The sequence below is a fragment of the Typopeltis vanoorti genome, chromosome 3 (assembly GCF_054136105.1).
Source record: "Typopeltis vanoorti isolate ZY-2024b chromosome 3, IOZ_Tvanoo_1.0, whole genome shotgun sequence".
Classification (NCBI taxonomy): Eukaryota; Metazoa; Arthropoda; class Arachnida; order Uropygi; family Thelyphonidae; genus Typopeltis; species Typopeltis vanoorti.
In genome coordinates, this window is record NC_143551.1 from 111,115,226 (window position 1) to 111,135,244 (window position 20,019).

A 20,019-nucleotide genomic window follows, 5' to 3' on the forward strand; every position below is an offset into this window, starting at 1 on the left:
GAATCTTCTCTAAACAGCTCTCTAAAATATTGTTATCTCCTGTAAAGCTAAGTGACCAGATCTTCATACAGTAGTCCATATATATGGCTTATACAAAGGGATCATACCTTCTTTGTTCTATATGTTAGAATCTTCTTCATCATTCTATAATCTCTTGTGATGTTCTCATAGTTTTAACAATGTGATCTCTAAATTTCAAGATTCTGTCCCTCACCATTCCCAGATCTCTGATCTCCTCCATATCTTCAAAAGTTCCCTCTTGAATTCCATTCTTGGCTACCAAATTTCAAGACTTTACACTTTGAAGTACTGATATATATATCTCGACTCTCTTGCCCACTCACACAGTCTGTTCAGATTCTCCTGATAAGCTCACAAAATCAGTACTCTATTCCATGTAATTCTTTTCAACTTTGCATCATCTGCATGTAGCTACATATCTCCAGTAACACCTATCCAAATATCATTAACATACAAGTTAAACAATAGTCAACCTAAAACAGACCTCTGGGGCACACCACTAGTGACCTATCTCTTTGAGGAAACCATCCTCCCATACACAATCCATTGATATCCTTCTCTGACAGCCACTCACCTATGCAATTTACTGATCTATCTATTCCAGTTTAGTTTCCAGCTTATATGGCAATCTATCAAAGGCCTTCGAAAATCCAAATATACAGTATACCACTGTACATGCATCTCCCTTGTGGTATGTAAGGAGGCTGCTAAAACTTGCCTTGTCCTTTAACAAATGCTGATAATCACAAATACTGTTGTTATCATCCCAACTCTGAATCCCAGTTAATGCAACCCCATGCACACAAATTAGCTTATAATCTGTAGTATCATTCATCTTATCATCCTCTTACCGAGGAAGAACAATTTATCCTCTTTCTTTCTCATAGAAAGCCTTATACATTGATTATACATGATTATTAATTAACTTAAGGAATTCACAACGTACACTAGAATATAAATTAAATTAAACTTTAATATATATTTCCAATATTTTGCAACATCACATTGCCATCTTCAAAGGAACTTAAAATAAAGACACGTGCATGCAGGCACTACAAACAGTAAATGAGGATGAAGCAAGGAAGCTATTGTTTCTCCTAAAAGTCCTGATGGTGCCCCTAGTGGGACATGTAGGTATTCTTGGCCGTTGGGCTGAAGGTCTCCTGATGGACATCTCCCAAATTTGGGGCAGTCTCATGCAACCAAATTTGTTCAGGTTTGGCATGTTTCTTAGGGCTGAGACTGATTCCTTGAAAAGTTTTTCAAATTTGAACTTGCTACTGCGTATTATTGTGGCTTTCTTCCACCGTGTTCTGTGACATGTATCCAGAGAATGGTCTGCAAGACCAGAGTGGCTATATTGGTGAAAAGGGATTTAGTCCTTGCATGCTGAAATTCTTATATTCGCTGTCCTGCCTATTTGTCCAAAGTAGGACAGCTTACAGCTGCAAGGGACCTGGTATACACCAGGTAGATCTAGGGGAAGTGGTTGGTCTTTAGTGGAGTGGATAAGGGATGCCAATTTTCTATATGGTCTGTAACAAGAGATCAAGTCATGTTTTTTTAAGATTTTGGTAATTTTTTCCGAGGTGCCATGGATGTAGGGAATGATGATGGATTTAGAGTATTCTTGTTGTGAATGGGGGGGGAGGAGTGGTTTACTGGTTTCCATATTTTTTGGATTTTTTTTGGAGGGGGGGTAGCCATTGACTGAGAAAGTGTTCAGGATGTGATTTAGTTCAGTGGTTAGGGCATTGTCATTTGAACAGATTAGTTTAGCCCTCTTGTGTAGTGTCTTAATAACTCCATATTGTTGTGTGTGTGTGGGGGGGGATGGGATTGTTGGTGAATGTATCTGGGTGGGTTTTCTATAAACTGAGAAAACCAAGGTTCTATCAGGCTGGAAGGTGACTAGCGTGTCTAGGAAAGGGAGGCTGCTGTTTTCCTCTTTTTTCAGGGTGAACGTGATTCTATTCACCCTGGAAAAAGAGGAAAACACACTTAAACAACCTGTTTAACACTTTCTTAACACACTTAAACAACCTGTTGGTTGTTTAAGTGTGTTAAGAAGGAGAGGAGTGTATCAGAGCAATGTGGCCAAATAGCAAATACATCATCAATGTAGCAAAGCCAAATGGGTTCTTGTGGGGCAGAGTGTAAAGCTTTGTCTTCAAAGTCTCCATAAAGAAGTTGGCCAAGGGTGGGGAGAGTGGCGAACCCATGGCTGTCCCCTCTATTTGTTTGTAGAATTTTCCCTGCCAAATGAAATAGCCTGAGTTCATTGTGAACTGAAATAGGGCTGAGATATCGGGAGGAAATTTAGCTTGGATTGGCTCTAAGGTTTCCTTGAGTGGGACATTTGTGAATAAGGAGGAGTCATCAAAACTGATCATTATGTCAGTATGTTGGAGTGTAAGGTTTTCTATGCTGGCTTTGAAGTAGGCTGAGTTTTTTTATCTGTGATGGGTGTTGCCAGTATAGTGTGTGAGCACTTTGGCCACATGTTTAGCTAATTTGTATGTGTGGGAATCAATGCCATCCGCTATGGGACGTAATGGCACATTTTCTTTATGTATTTTTGGGAGTTTATATATATACAGGGGGTGGGGGCATAGAGTTAAACAGCTTTAATTTGTTAGTAACCTTCACATGCCAAGAAGTGACCTTCTTAAGGAGCCTATGGAGTTTTCTGATTTGTGAGTTGGTGGGATTGTGTTCAGTAGGTAGGTAAGTAGACCGATCTAATAATAGAGCATTAAGCTTACCTGTGTAGTCCGTTTGGTTGAGTACTACAGTGGCGTTTACCTTATCTGCTTTACTGATTACTATTTCTTTGTTTTTCTTCATTTCCTGTAGATCTTTATATTCACTATTGGATATGTTGGTATTTGGTGGTCTTGCTTTGGTGAGAACACAAGCTACATCCAGTCTAATATTGTTGGCAATGTGGTTTGGAAGGTCGCAGATCCTGCATTCAATCTGGATCATTGTATCCTCAGCCGTTATTTTTCAGGGAGCAATGGCGAAGTTGTGGCCATGTGAAAGAGCGATGAGTGCTACAGGCTTCAATGCAAATGAAGAAAGGTTGACTACAGTGTTGATTGGAAGTTTTGGTTTGGAGGTCGAGTTCTTTTTTAATTTCTCAAATTTCTTATTATGTTGACCCAGTATTTTCTCAAATTCTTTATCTGACACAGTGCATGAGACGTTATATAAAATTGACCAAAGCTCATGATTTAATGTGTTGGAAAGCTCTTTTTCAAGCGACTGAATAGCTTTGTTGTGTCAGCTAGGAGAACGTGCGTGGCGGCAATTTGTTTCTGTTGCAGAGCATAGTTAGTGCGGTTATAAATTCAGATAGCCTTTTGTAAAAAAAACGGTGTTTAAATTTCACACAGTTTGGATTACCTGATTATCCCAGCAGCATTTTAGGAAGGTCAGATGAGTCAGTTGTCTTAATAACTTCAGCTTCATTTTACCGTATTGGCTGGCCTTGCGTGCGATGGAATCTCTGTAGATGATAGTAATTCTCAAAGAAAGACTTATAAGTTAATTATACATGATTATTAATTACTTAAGGAATTCATAACATACACTAGAATATAAATTAAATTAAACTTTAATATATATTTCCAATATTTTTGAAAAATTCCAGAAAACTCTATAGGCTCCTTAAGAAGGTCACTTCTTGGCCTGTGGAAATTACTGACAAATTAAATCCATTTAACTCTATTACCCCCCCCCCCCCCCGCGTATATATGGACTGCCAAAAATACAAGAAAAGGTGCCATTACGTTTCATAATGGATGGCATTAATTCCCCCACATACAAATTAGCTAAACATTTGCCAACCAAAGTGCTCGCATACTATACTGGCAATACACCATCACACATAATTGATCAAGGCACTTGGTCAAATTCCTAAGGAGTGGAAGGAGGGCAAGATTGTGCCACTTCATAAAGGAGGTGATCGAACCCAAGCATCAAACCATAGGCCTATCTGTGTGTCAGATGTTGTTGTTAAGTTGTTGGAGAAGCGTGTGAGAACTACATCCAGAGTTGGGTTGACAACAATGGTATTATCTTTGATGGACAGCATGAATTTGCTAAAGGGAAGTTATGTTTTAGTAAACTACTTACTTATTACAATAAAGTCATTGCTTCCTTGGATGGGAGGAGAAGGATACACAGTAATATACTTGGATTTCGCAAAGGCTTTTGATACAGTACCTCATGATAAGTTGACAGTCAAACTAAAGCAGATGTGGTTGGATATTAGATTAGTGCATAGGATTGGAGACTGGTTATCTGATAGGTATCAACAAGTTGTGTATAGGGGGTTGCAATATCCAGGAAAAGGAAAGTCACTAGTGGAGTGCCTCAGGGCGTCTGTTTTAGGGCCATTACTGTTTAACTTGTATATTAATGATATTGGCAAAGATTTGGATGGAGATATTCAGTTGTTTGCAGATGATGCAAATTTGGGATGAACCATAAAGAGTAGTGAAGATGTTGTGGCCTTACAAGAAGACTTGAATAAATTGAGTGATTGGGCACAGAAATGGGGATGTGAGTTCAATGTTGCAAAATGTAAGGTTTTAAAATTTGGAAAACAAAGATGGGATGCAGAATTTATGCTTGGTGAGAATATATTGTTCGAGGTAGAGGAAATAAGAGATCTGGGGGTGATAGTGGATAATGATCTAAAATTTAGGGTACACATCGACAAAACTGTGAAGACAACACAAAGGCTTCTGGAAATGACGCGTAGAAGTAGGGAGATTCTTCTTCCGTTGTATAAGGCTTTTATTAGGCCACACATAGACTGTGCCCAGATTTGGTCAGCGGGTTTTCAGAAGAATGAAGAGATGTTGGAAAGGGCCCAAAGTCGACTGACTAAGGTAGTTTCTGACCTCTGGAATGTCGAGTATGAGGAAAGATTGAGAAGATGTAATTTTCAGAGTCTGGTGGGCAGGAGGAAGAGGGGAGATATGATAGAGACCTACAAGTTGGTAAGGGGTTGTTATGGGATCAATGGTGGAAAGGTTCTACAGAGAATAGTGGGAGATCAGGGGAGAACCAGAGGTCATCCCTCCAAAGTGTATAAAGATGGTGTGAGTAAGGGAGTGAGAGGCAGATTTTTTTCGTGCAGAGTTGTTAATGATTGGAGTGCCTTGCCTGAGAGTGTGGTGTTTGTGGGGAGTTTGAGTGTGTTTAAGACACGGTATGATATGTGTGATGGGGGGACCTCCCGGATGAGTCTTTGACTCCATGAGGTCTTGGGGTAATAATAATAATAAAAAACACAGCCCACTTCAAAGCCAGCATAGAAAACCTTACATTCCAACATACTGACATAATGGTCAGTTTTGATGTCTCCTCCTTATTCACAAATGTCCCACTCAAGGAAACCTTAGAGCCAATCCAAGCTAAATTTCCTTCTGATATCTCAGCCCTGTTTCAGTTCACAATGAACTCAGGCTATTTCATTTGGCAGGGAAATTTCTACAAACTAATAGAGGGGACAGCAATGGGTTCACCACTCTCCCCACCCTTGGCTAACTTCTTTAAGGAGAATTTTGAAGACAAAGCCTTAAGCTCTGCCCCACAAGAACCCATTTGGCTTTGCTACATTGATGATGTATTTGCTATTTGGCCACATTGCTCTGATACATTCCTCTCGTTCTTAACACACTTAAACAACCAACACCCCAGAATCAAGTTCACCCTGGAAAAAGAGGAAAACAGCAGCCTCCCTTTCCTAGACACACTAGTCACCTTCCAGCCTGATGGAACCTTGGTTTTCTCAGTTTATAGAAATCCCAAATCCCCCCCCCAGAACAATATGGAGTTATTAAGATACTACACAACAGGGCTAAATTAATCTGTTCAAATGACAATGCCCTAACTACTGAACTAAATCACATTCTCAACACTTTCTCAGCCAATGGCTACCTCCCTCCAAAAAAAAAATCAAAAAATATTGAAGCTAGTAAACCACAACCCTTTCCCCCCTTCACAACTAGGATTACTCTAAATCCATCACCATTCCCTACATCCGAGGCACCTTGGAAAAAATTACCAAAATGTTAAAAAAAACATGACTTGATCTTTTGTTACAGACCATATAGAAAATTGGCATCTCTTATCTGCTCCACTAATGACCAACCACTTCCCCCAGACCTACCTGGTGTATACCAGGTCCCCTGCAGCTGTAAGCTGTCCTACTTTGTCCAAACAGACAGGACAGTGAATATCAGAATTTCAGAAAACAAGGACTACATCCATGTTCACCAGTATAGCCACTCTGGTCTTGCGGACCACGCTCTGGGTGCACTCCACAGAATACAGTGATAGAAAACCACAATAATGCACTGCAGCAAGTTCAAATTTGAAAGACTTTTCATCTAATCAGCCTCAGCCCTAAGAAACATGCCAAAACCTCAACAAATTTGGTTGCATGTAAGTGCCTCAAATTTGGGAGATGGCCATCAGGAGCCTTCAGCCCAGTGGCTAACAATACCTACATCGCCCGTGGAGACACCATCAGGACATTTAGGAGAAACAATAGCTTCCTTGCCATCTTCAAAGGAACTTTATTTTAAGTTTCTTTGAAGATGGCAATGTGATGTTGCCGAAATATTGAAATATATATTAAAGTTTAATTTATTTATATTCTAGTGTGGGTTGTGAATTCTTTAAGTTAATTAATAATCATACTCTTTCTTTATTAACTCCCTACTGCCTTATATATATATATATATATATATATATATATATATATATATATATATATATATATATATATATATTTCTCAAACACCAATAGAAGGAAATGTTCTTAGAAAAAGAGCAAGTAGTAGACCTTCATTGAGGTGAATGGACAGTGTCTCTGGAGTGGCTGGTCTTCAGAGATTTCAACACCCACAAGGGCATACAACAGGATCATCTGGTGAAGACTAGTGTGACACATCACTAAGGAGCAGGGTGAGCATACAGCATCTGATGATGTCTGATGAATGTATGGATAGAATGTAATTATATTGGAATGGTTAGGTTCATACATTATTTGTTTTATTGTTTTCTTCTCACTTATACTTCTCATTTGAGGCTTCATGTGTTAGTGGCTTCCTGATAAGAACCAGCAGGAATTTTAATAGGCATTATGCTATTTGTTATGATCTAATAATTGTGTTGTGTAGTTTAAGCCAGTACCAAATACACTTTGGGTTTGATCCAGCTAACTTATAATATATGTATATATAAAAAACATTAAAAAAAATAAAAAAAAGACAGGCCTTTATAAACTCGAGGAGCTACACAAAGTCATCTAGAGCAGGCTTTTACAAACACCCATATCCACAGTGGGATTTGAACCCACAACCTGTTGGGTTGAGAACAGGTGTGCTATCCACACAGCCAAGGGTAAAGAAGTCTGATAGGATTCCTTTAGCAGCTCATCTTTAGGACTCCTTTTCTAATATCTATTAGAAAAATAAAACAAAATGGAGCAAAAAAAAAGTGTATTTAATTAAATACTGGTAACATTGAAAGATGTTTTTCATTATCACATATTAAATTTCATTTATATTTTCTTTTATATGTTGTTTTTCTCATTGAAATGCCTGTATATATTCTTTCTTGTCAGGTTTATGTTGGTTGGTGCTCCTTATGGAGGTAAAACATGCGTTTTAAAAGTATTGGCATTAGCATTGGGATTGCTAAATGATCAAGGCAAGAATAATGAAGAAAAAGTAATCTATCGCACTGTGAATCCTAAATCAATAACAATGGGACAGCTGTTTGGTCAGTTTGATCCTATTACACATGAGGTAACATGAGTATATATTATAAAAATACTACGTATGTTTAAAAAAATATACTAAATGTTAATTAGAGATCTAAATAATGGACATCCTAAAACCTAAAAACTTCTATCCACTTAACATGTTCCTGTTACAACCTTTTGGTAGGGTGAGAGAAAAACCCCTTGCCCCCACCACAATTTTGCATTTGTGTATTGGTGTGTATGTCATGACAGGTTCTTCAATTGTAACTAAATCTACATAGAGGGGATGAAATTATGGTGTTTGTTTTAGGATATATTAGAAAACCATCATTTAGGAGGATGTTATAATTGGTTGGAATATATTTGAATTACTAAAAGGTGTAAATATGTGAACCATCATTAATAAACCATGTGAGAATGGGAATATAAGGGAGAGAAAGAACAGGTGTGAATAGAAATACTTTCATTACTGGCAAAGGAATTATTAATAGTTAACATTCGTGTTATTATACATGTCTTATATGTTGCTGTGGTGAATGACATTTGATCCTATAAATTCTAACATGCATATTTGCATATATGATAGGCATAGTTAAAAAAAAATAGAAAAAAATATGAAGAAAAGGAAAGAGATTTGTTTGCAAAATATAAATAACTTACCAATAATAAACAGTAGCTATATACATTTGGAAGCTCAGTAAATAACTATAGGGAAGAGCTAATCCAATCAACTAATAATATTGATTAGGTGATTTATCTAGGTGTGTCATGAATACATGTGCATTGATGGTGCAGCAAATTAACTAGTGCAATTTGTTGTACTTGTTAGCGTGTTTGTTTCTATGTTTTATTTATATTTTGCTTGGTTTTCTAAGAATTTGCTTTTATTTACTGATGATTACTATGCATGTGTTACATAGTAACATAGACAAGTATATACACAAATACTTTTCAATCTTCATCAGAATTATTCACTCTTTCCAGAAGTATTTCACACATGCTGGTATTTTAATTAGAGATCAATGGATGCATCGACTTCTTATAATAAAGGGTGGCCATAAAATAACTTTCCCTCTTTGGAGGTATTTGTAGCTAAAACTAATACACGGAATGAGGCCACATTTTATTTTGAGACCTTTGAAGGCATGGGGAGATGAATTCTGCAAAAAAAAAAAGATTTAGTACCAAAAGTCGCTGACAGGGGAAATTTGGTGCTGGCAGAGCCAAAAGTAGTCAACTATTTGCAGTAAATGCAGTTCGAAAGGATTATGCAAATTTTACTGTGCATACATAATAGCAGCGCCACCAGTTCCACTTAAAAAGGGATTGGGAACATTCAGGCAGTTATTTGAATGACTGATGAATTGTGTTCAGTATGCTTCCTACCTTGCCTCAGCATGCTTTACTTGTTAAGTTGTTTTACCTTAAACAGTGCAATGCCGTAGCACCTTTCGGGAATTTAGAAGGCTTCATAACCTGCGTGCAGATCCTATGTCAGCTGTAGCAATGAGAGCTATGATTAAGAAGTTTGAATAAACCGGATCACTAGGAGTTAGATCTGGTAGAGGACGGAAAAGCAGTGCAAGAAGAGACAGTAACAGACATCGCTACTGCAGTGTTCGATGACACAGGGACCAGTACTGGTCCAAGCACTCGTGCCATAGCTCGCAAACTTGATATGGCTTATGGTACAGTCTGGAAAATGTTATGGAAAATGCTTCACTTCTATCTGTATGAGTTCAGTCGTGTGCAAGCACTACTGCCGCAGATTATGATAAGCACATGGCCTTCACGATAACATTTCTTGCCCGAATGGAGGTCGACAATGACTGGCCTTGGAGAATATTGTGGGATGATGAGGCTCATTTTTATCTGAATGGGTTGGTTAACACTCACAACTGCAAAATTTGGGCATCTGAACATCCCCAAGCGATCCAGCAAGTACCACTGCATTCTCCAGAAGTAACCATGTGGTGTGGCTTCACAGCCGATTTCATAATAGGACCATACTTTTTTGAGTGTATTACCCCTACAGGTCCTGTAACCTGCTCCATTACTGGAGAGATTTATCGCGAATGCTGGAAAATTTTGTCATTCCTGCATTGCAGCAAAGACAATGTTTGGACTCCGTAATTTTTATGCAGGATTGAAAATGGCCACTCATTGAACGTTCAGTACAGCACCTTTTATGCCAACATTTCAGTAATGAGAGGGTTATTAGTCAGTTCTTTCTGACGGCATGGCTGCCTTGATCCCCGGGCATCACTCCATGTGACTTTTGGCTGTGGTGGTATTTGAAATCCGTTGTGTATGTTGGTGGCATTCCCTACTTGCATGTCTTGAAAGAGAACATAAAATGGGTTGTTATGAACATCCAGTCCGACTCCTTACGCTCAACTGTAGAGCATGTCACACACTAGATGCAATTTGTTGTACACAAGAAAGGTCAGCACATTGAAAATCGTGTATGTGGCACAGGGGACCCTGATTCTGATGAATAAAACATTATTTCCTGTGAGTTCAATCACCACATTAATTTCTGTGTCTCTCGCGAGTTATTGTTTTAGTTTAATTATTATTATTATTATTATCATTGTAACGTGCGCCACATGTCTAGCTGGAATGAGTGATGCAGCTGTCGCTTACACCGTCGAAATGTTATTATTCCATTTTATCTGCTTTTAATGTAATTATCCATTTGTTTTTGTCTCTGCCAGCGCCAAAATTTCCCCTATCTGTGACTTTTGGTACAATCTTTTTTTCGCTGAAATCATCTCTCCCATGCCTTCAAAAGTCTCAATATAAAATTTGGTCTCATTCTGTTTATTGGTTTTAGCTACAGATGCCTCCAAAGAGGGAAAGTTATTTTATGGCTACCCTGTATATAGAAGGATTCATTTTATTCTGTAATAGAATAAAATAGGATGAATTTTTACTCACTATTTATGTTCCTTCTGAATGAATAGAAATAGCAATGAAAATGTTCCAGTAGGATGAAAAACTTTCCATTCCTAACAGGCATTATACTGAAGAAGCAAGAAAGACAAGTAGTTTTAATGTATCATTAATAAGTACAGAGACATTTACAGTCTATGTTCTATATTTAGGAACAATTAGTATAATTAAAGACAATTGGAATGACCCTTCATAATGAAAAACACATCCCTTATGACACACACTATACTGCATGCATGAAGTAAAACAGTTTTATTGTAGCACCAAACATAGTATCTAACTAAATACATTTGTTTCAATATTGTCTTTCAAAGTTTCATTTGAGGCAAATATGTGGTAACAGTTGTTTATAATGCAGTTATTGGGTGCAGAAAGCAAACATTTTATGTAAAGCAAATATACATGTGTGTATTACACACATGTATACATATAACATGAAATCAGTTCTAATTGCATTTGAGATTTTCAGTATCATTCAGATGGTTCAAATGTTAATTTTACAAATAGAATTGTACCAAAAAAAATTTAATCTGATATGTCTTATAAGCATTGTTAAAATATATCTCTTCTGCTCATCCAATGCAGAAGAGACATACATGCAGTAAAGCAAGTTCCCGTAGGAAATGTCCACACATGTAAATATTGCCTAGTGTGAACATGTTAAGATACTCTGTAGATGTGGACTCAGTTGTTTTTTAAAATATCTGATATAGAGTCTGCTGTTTTTTATATCATACATATCTGATATGCATTCTGTTATTTTTTTCACTTCTGTAACTTCGATGCTTGTCGTCTCCTAACTTATAATGCTGTATTAATGCATTATAAAATATGTTAATGCATTTCAATGGACATCTGCCATAGAAAGGTGTAGAATAACATATGGGCTGTTTATTTTAATATTTCTAAAGCATTTAATCCTGTTTGCATCAAAAGCCTGCTCAGTAAATTGGTTTGGTTTATCAAAGAGACTGTTGCTAGAAGGAAGTCTGTAAATGAGTAACAAGCCTCTAGTCATCATTGAATATCATGATAGTACTCATAATTTGACTTACTAGACTTCCAAAACTTTAAAGTCATCTGCAACTATCTCCATATCATCATATAATCAGGGAAGTTATCCTCCCTAATTAACCTGGTCACCTTCAATTCTACTAAAATGCAGTTTTGCCTTTGTTTTCTCACAATAAGTGGTATCAGTTCACCTATCCTTACCCTTGGTAGTTAATACACAAGTCACCAGACAGGATCGCATCTTACTTCTTTGGACTGATATTTACTTCCAGCCTCTCTTTGCATAACCACGTCACATCAGTAGCTTCCTCAGTCTCTAATATACTAGTCATTCTTTTATTATTATGATGGTGATTCAGTCCTCCATAGAGTCACATGACTCATCATGGGAGGCCAACCCATGTCAACATGTGTCTATCATACCACTCCTTGAACCATTGATCAATTATGCTCTTGCCACTGTATCAGGCACTGCATCCCGCAATTCAATCACCCTCCATACAAAAAAACCACTCCTCATCCTTTTGCTCACACTTCCTTTCATAACTTCCATGGATAGCTCTTTTCCTCGCTCCTTTCTCCTGTTTCACCAAGCAAAAGAACTCCTCACTGTCAACCGTGTAACTACCTCAGTTTAAAAGTCTCAATCATATTGCCTCTCCTTCTTTTATCTACCAAACTCTGCTGTCCACATTCCCTCAGCCTGTCTTCATAACTAACATTGTACAGTCCTGATGCTATCTTTTATCTACTACTGCATCCTTTCCACAGTTAATTTATCCCCTTCAAATCCTGGGAACCAAATTTGAAAACAATAGTCCAAGTGAGGTCTGATCAGGGCTTTATATAATGGAATTACCACTCTTTTATCTCTGCAGGTCAGCATCCTTCTCAGTATTGCAGCAATCCTATGGGTTACCTTCACGACCTTTGCAATATGTTCCCTGAATTTCAAGTTTCTATCAATAGATCCCTTGTCTTCCCCACTTTCTCCAACAGAGTATGCACCCTCCCATCAATTTATCCATAAACTTTAAGACTTTACATTTACCTGAATTAAACTGATCCCCCCCCATTCATTTGCACGTGTCCAGATTATTCAAATCCTCTTCCAGGGCTACCACATGTGCACTATTACTAATAATCTTTACCAGCTTCACATGATCTGCAAACAACTAAATATCCCCCCCCCTGCAATCCATTAACAATGTCATAGATACAAAGGTTAAACAATACAGGTCCCAGTATTGAGCCCTGTGTGATACCAGTTGTAACTTCCTGCTTCTTTGATACCATTCTTTCATACACAACTCTCTGATACCTATCAGATAGCCAATCCTGAACCCAGGTTACTAACCTGACATCTAAACCTATGTACTGTAACCTAAATATCAGCTTATCATGTTGTACCTTGTCAAACGTCTTTGTAAAATCCCTCCAAAAAATGGCAGAATATGAAATTTATTATAAAAGGCAATCATATTACTAAAACAAGAGCTCCTCTTAACAAATACATGCCGACGCTCACAGTTACATTCATCTGCCTAATGCTGTAAATCAGGCGTGGCCAACTCAATTCTATACAAGTGCCAATATATGATGAGTGGTAGCATCACGGCCCACACACTTTTAGACAGAACTTAAATAAAAATAAACTCTGCATTTTTTTCAAGGCAATATTTATGTTTTGAATTACTATATTTGTTAAATAATTTTACTCTCGGGAGAACAATATAAAATACTTCATTGATTTAAATATAAGTTGTTAAATTAAATTTAATTACATATTTCTGTTACTTAAATTAAGGGGATATTAAATCCCACATAGTTTTAAAACCGAATAAGAAACTCAAAGATTGGAATCAGAGAGTTTCTTGCCGAATATAGTAAACTATAAAGTATCGGCGACACTAGCGTTAGCAAATGCAAGTGATCCTAGTACGTAGTACAATACCGGACGACTCGTTGCAAAGGTGGGGGAAGTTCAGATCGCTATTCTTAGGTTATTTTGAGGCTTCATCAGAGGCAAACTCGTTCGCAGAGTATATAAGTTCTTTTCGCTATACACTTCGGTATTAGGTCTAGCTACTCACTGATGAAGCCTCAAAAAAGGCTGAAACCGGTCTGGGTAGTGACCTCCCTCCATAATGTAATAACAGCATACATTTCCTAGGAAATGTGTTTTTACATTATGGAAAATACCTAAGAAAAGCGATCTGAACTTCCCCCACCTTTGCAACGGGTCGTCCGGTATTGTACTACGTACTAGGATCACTTGCATTTGCTAACGCTAGTGTCGCCGATACTTTATAGTTTACTATATTCGGCAAGAAAAACTCTCTGATTCCAATCTTTGAGTTTCTTATTCGGTTTTAAAACTATGTGGGATTTAATATCCCCTTAATTTAAGTAATGTTTTCATTGCCGAAATGAAGCTTATTAGCTCTTTATACATATTTCTGTTTTTTTTTTTTACATGTAACTTAATGAGAACACTGTGGGCATTCGTGTATGGCAACAAGTTCATCAAAATCGATTTTCAATGATGATGACGATATTTGTAACAAATCCTGAAGGTGGTCATCAGTTAGTTGGCTTCTTTGTGATGATTAAACCACCCTCGTAGTGGAGAAAGTGCATTCACATATGTATCTACTTTCAAACATAGATGCAATTCTCAAACTGAAATCATTCAGTACAGGATATTTTTCCCTTGGTACCAGTTTCCAAAAGTCAATGTCTATCTCCACCCTTGACTGGAAAAAGGGTCACTTTGAAGGTCACACAACTCCAATTGAGTAGTGTCATGCTGCTCTGAAGTTGGGTTGTTAAATAATGTCAGTTGTTAAATAATGCCAAGAGTGAGCTTTTTTGTATTGATGTTGGTTTAGTAAAAATAGATTTCTGAGCACTAACCTTTCTCTTCAAATTACGTACAATTTTAGTACGTACTTGTTCAACGTATTCTTGGTATTTAGCAGCATGGTGCTGTATGTAGTGGCATTTGAGGTTATATTCCTTGTTCACAGACAATACTTGCAATCACACAAGGCACTGTGGTTTGTTATTGTTTATAAACAGAAATTCATTTTCCCATTTCTCCTGAAATGACCTGTTTTCTCCAGATCTTATGTTTCTTACTCATAGTCAGTGGCAGCTCGTGGCTTGAAATCATGGAGGTGCCTGTAACTTTCGAAATATACATACACACTGTAAGTACAGTGTATACGTGTTTGAATAAAATATCAAAATTATGGTAAAAATTAAAAAAAAAAATAAACATGAAAAAATATTGTTTATTATTGATAAAATTATACAGTTTGATATAATTCAAAATTACTTAAAAATAAAATATATTCTTCTTGTTTTGTTTCATGAAAAAATATTGTTTATTATCGATAAAATTATACAGTTTAGTATAATTCAAAATTCCTTAAAAATAAAATCCATTCCTTTAATTGTAATTAAAGGAATTGATTTACAATTTTTGGACAGTACAATTAAATCCTTTAATTGTAATGCCCAAATATTTAAAGAGACGGAGTAAACACGATTAGCACTACGAACACTCTACCACTGGTGCAAACTGCATATAAACAACAGTGGAAGTGCGCAACTGACGGTGCCGCATTACGCTAATAGCTCGCATCTCACTATCACGTGCATATGCTTGCGTGCGCAGCAATATGACACTGTGGTAAACACGGTGCTGCTAGCGTCATTCGCACTCATATGTGCTACAAGATGGATTTTTATTATTTTTTATACAAAATAAGAGAATTGTATAAGATTGTTGATGATAAAATTAAATATTACAAGCAAATATAAATAAATTAATAAATATATTTATATATTGAAAAAAATTGGGGGTGCTGCAATTCCTCAGTGCCTATGCATGAGCTGCCCCTGCTCATAGTACACAAAGGCTGAAGTAACTGACCAGTAGACGCAAACTGCAACAATAACACTGTTAACTGAGTCTCTAAAACTGATCACGGTAACCAGAGCAGGGGCATTACACTAATAGTTCACATCTCACTATGACGTGCATATGCTTGCGCGCGTAGCAATATGACACTGTGGTAAACACAGTGCTGCTAGCATCATTCACACTCCTAAGTGATACAAGATGGATTTTTATTATTTTTTATACAAAATAAGAGAATTGTATAAGATTGTTGATGATAAAATTAAATATTACAAGCAAATATAAATAAATTAATAAATATATTTATATATTGAGAAAAATTGGGGTTGCTGCAATTCCGCAGTGTCTATACACGAGCCGCCCCTGCTCATAATACACAAAGGCTGAAGTAACTGACCAGGGGACACAAACTTTAACAATAACACTAGTAACTGTGAAACTGGGTCTCTGAAACTGATCACTGTAACCAGAGCAGAGCAAGTGACTTTCAATGTTGCGTTACTCTGGAGCGCATAGAAATCTAGCACTCCCACTACTACAACTCGCACAGAGAAGCAGTAGATTTTATAAGTTGAGTAATCTTTTTAAAGCAATTTTGATTCCGTGTTGAGAATAAATTATAAATTGTTTCCATCATCAGAAATAATGAATATAACTAATATATCAATCAGAAAATCTGCGGTCAAAACTAATAGCTAAATTGATAATACATATAATTTAATATAGTTTTTATCCTGCCGCGGGCCGCATGTGGCCCACGGGCCTGCTGTTGGCCTACTATGCTGTAAATGATAACTCACTAATTTCTCAAAAATCTTAACAACTGCTAATTAAATACAAGCTGGTCTATAGTTTGACACTTCCAGTCTACTACCACCCTTATGCAAAGGCACCATCTTACCTTCCTTCCACTCCTCAGACATCTTTCCCATGACCAGACTTGCAATGAAGTCTGGTCTTTGGAAACTCTCTCAAAATCCATGTCAAAATCCCATTCAGTCCCATTGCTTTATTGACATCCAGAGATCTCAGTATTTCACTCATACTGGAGATCCCTCCAGTATTAAAACCTTCTTCTCAATGATGAAATACCTTAATAAAGTGATCATTAAACAACCCTATTATGTCCTTTGCATTAGTCACTCTGTTCCTATTTTTATCCAACAATGTAATTCTTCCACAATCATTTCTCCTCCTAGTAGCCACATAATGAAAGAATTCCTTAGAATTTTCTTTGGATGTCAGGGTGAATCTCTTCTCATATTCTAGTTTTGCCTTCCTTACCATGCTAGTCACTCTCCTGGCCTGAGTCTTATATGCTTCATGCATCTGCTTTCCACCCCTTCATCTTATATCTCTTCAATAGCCTCTTTTTTACCTGCAGTTCCTATTTGATATTGTTTGTCATCCACTTTATTCCAAATTGTGTTCTATTTTTCACTTGCAGTATACAACTCGCTATTGCTGCTAATAAATATTTCTTCACAAGTTCCCAAGCACTGATGATATCTTACCCTTTCAATTCCTCCATCCTTAGAAATGGCCCACACTGATATCTAAGACCATAATCATTACCTGTCTTATAATTCCACATACATTCCTTTCTCTTTGATACTCTTGTGATCTTACAAGGTGTTACAAGGTGAATATGTCTATTCACCTTGTAAGTCCAAACCACATGGTCATTCTCTCCAACTGGAGAGAATGACCATGTGGGAATGAGAATGGGGAAGAGATGCCATCTAAGTTACAACTGGCTCATCTGATTCTATGATGAAATCTAAAAACTCAGGAGCCTCGTGTTTCTTCGACTACATGTTGTCTAAGACATTTGTACTTCAAGGATTCCAAAAATTCCATTTCTCTACTACTACATGCAATTTCCTCTCCCCAATTTATAATGCTGTAGTTAAAATTTCCCATGACAATCATTCTTTTTGCACTCACCAAGCTCAACCTGCCTAAACATCACCTGCTCTTCACATTCTATGCTCCCTGGCTTATATCAAAACCCCACTAAATAGTCTGTCCTACCCACCTCACACCATATGCTTTCAAAACCATTAGCACCATTTTTCTTCAAATCATCCACTCTGAAAGGACATAAATAATTACTTACCATAGGCAGTACTCCACCACTGCATTTGCCCTTCCTATCCCATCAAAAAATTCTACAGGGTAGCCATAAAATAACTTTCCCTCTTTGGAGGCATCTGTAGCTAAAACCAATAAACGGAATGAGACCAAATTTTATATTGAGACTTTTGAAGGCATGGGGAGATGATTTCCATGAAAAAAAGATTTAATACCAAAAGTCGCCGATAGGGGAAATTTTGATGCTGGCAGATCCGAAAGCAGTCAAATATTTGCAGTAAACGCAGGTAAAAAGGATTATGCAAATTTTACTGTGCGTATGTGACAGGAGCACCACCAATTACATTTAAAAGGGATTGAGAATGTTCAGGCAGTTATTCGAATGACTGTCGGGTTATCAGTCAGTTCTTTCTGATGGCATGGCCGTCTCGATCCACGGGCATCACTCCATGTGACTTTTGGCTGGGGGGGGGGGGGTATTTGAAATCCGTTGTGTATATTGGTGGTGTTCTCAACTTGCATGTCTTGAAAGAGAACATAAAACGCTGTTATGAACATCCAATCCGACTCCTTATGCTCAGCTGTAGAGCATGTCGCGCACCGTTGCAATTTGTTGTACACAAGAAAGGTCAGCACATCGAAAATCATGTATGTGGTCCAGGGGACCCTGATTCTGATGAATAAAACATTATTTCCTGTGAGTTCAATCACTACATTAATTTCTGTGTCTTTTGCAAGTTGTTGTTTTAGTTTAATTATTATTATTCTTATCATTGTAACGCACCACATATCCAGCTGGAATGAGTGACGCGGCTGTCGCTTACACCGTCGAAATATTATTATTCCGTTTTATCTGCCTTTAATGTAATTATCTGCTTGTTTTCAGCTCCGCCAGCACCAAAATTTCCCCTATCGAGACTTTTAGTACTAAATCTTTTTTTGTGGAAATCATCTCCTCCATGCCTATAAAATTCTCAATAAAATTTGGTCTCATTCCGTTTATTGGTTTTAGAAACAGATGCCTCCAAAGAGGGAAAGTTATTTTATGGCCACCCTGTATAACCTGCTACTTCAGTTCCTATCAGTATATTATCTTCTGACAGACTGATACCATCAGTGCTACCAATTCATCTCCTTTATTCCATATATTCCTGGGCATTACTATAAAGAATCAAGGCATTATCACTGTTTCTATACCTATCATTATCCCCTTGTGATGCCACTGGATTTAGCATTACATGACATATTCCCCCTTCTCCCAAGCAACTATTCCCACAAGATGCCACCCTTGCTAATATTCACCTTGATAATCTAGTTTTCCTGCATTGTCACACTTACTTATTCAGAGAACAAGATTTTTTCCAGATGCCTTTGTCCTTCTTCATTCAAATGTTAGACATCTCTTGCATGTAGTTCCTTTCTGTCCTCAAATGTCCTCCAAGCATCCACATAATCCAAACCTCTCTTTCAACATATTCTGGCTATCATACTATTCATTACTGATGCTCTTCTTTGCATTTCTGCATTATATCATACCTGGATAACACACTCACTATCTTCCTTCTCTCAGGCTTCTTCCATACAACCTCAAGGATGAACCTCAAATCTCTTGCCACCTGATTCACACTTCCTCTCAAGCCATTCGTGCCTACCATCACAATCATCTCATCCACTCTTTCATCTCACTTAATTGCCATAATCACATTATTTATTGTTCCTCCAGGGAAAACTCCTCTGGCATTCTATCTTGTACACCACAGATCATCAAATCTCTATACATCATACCTCTTACCACTATTCTTCTTCCCTGTTAACTTGCATCCCTCACACACACTATCTCTCTCTCTCTCTCTCTCTCCCCCCCTAACATTTTCTTTCTTTCTTTCTTTCTTTGTTCTCACACCTGCCATCTTGTCATCTTTCCATCTTAGCTGGTTCCAGTACTGCCTCGCATTTATCTCATTCCATCTCTTTTACTAACTATCCTATTTTCTCCCCTTCTATCAATCCCATAACTCTCTCACTCCTACTCTGATTCACTTTGTATTCATTATTTCCAGTCACTTAATCTCTTCTTTCACACTTCTCAACTTGTTCCTGATCCATTCCACTTCTTCTTTTAGCACATCTATCTTTCTCTCTCTGTGTGCAAGCTACCTACTCTTGCTTGACATTCATATTCCCAATGAACATCATCCTCGAAATCTTCATGATTTTC

The 20,019-nt window shown here is 37.4% G+C and overlaps 1 protein-coding gene across 1 annotated transcript in view; it reads left to right on the plus strand.

The window, feature by feature from the left end:
• Window positions 1–20,019, plus strand: part of LOC150108468 (dynein axonemal heavy chain 7-like) — a 990,001-nt gene that overhangs the window by 346,914 nt on the left and 623,068 nt on the right. The window contains exon 18 of the mRNA XM_090390473.1: window positions 7,670–7,853. Coding sequence (XP_090246599.1) covers window positions 7,670–7,853 — 184 coding nt within the window. The remainder of the gene's footprint in view (window positions 1–7,669; window positions 7,854–20,019) is intronic.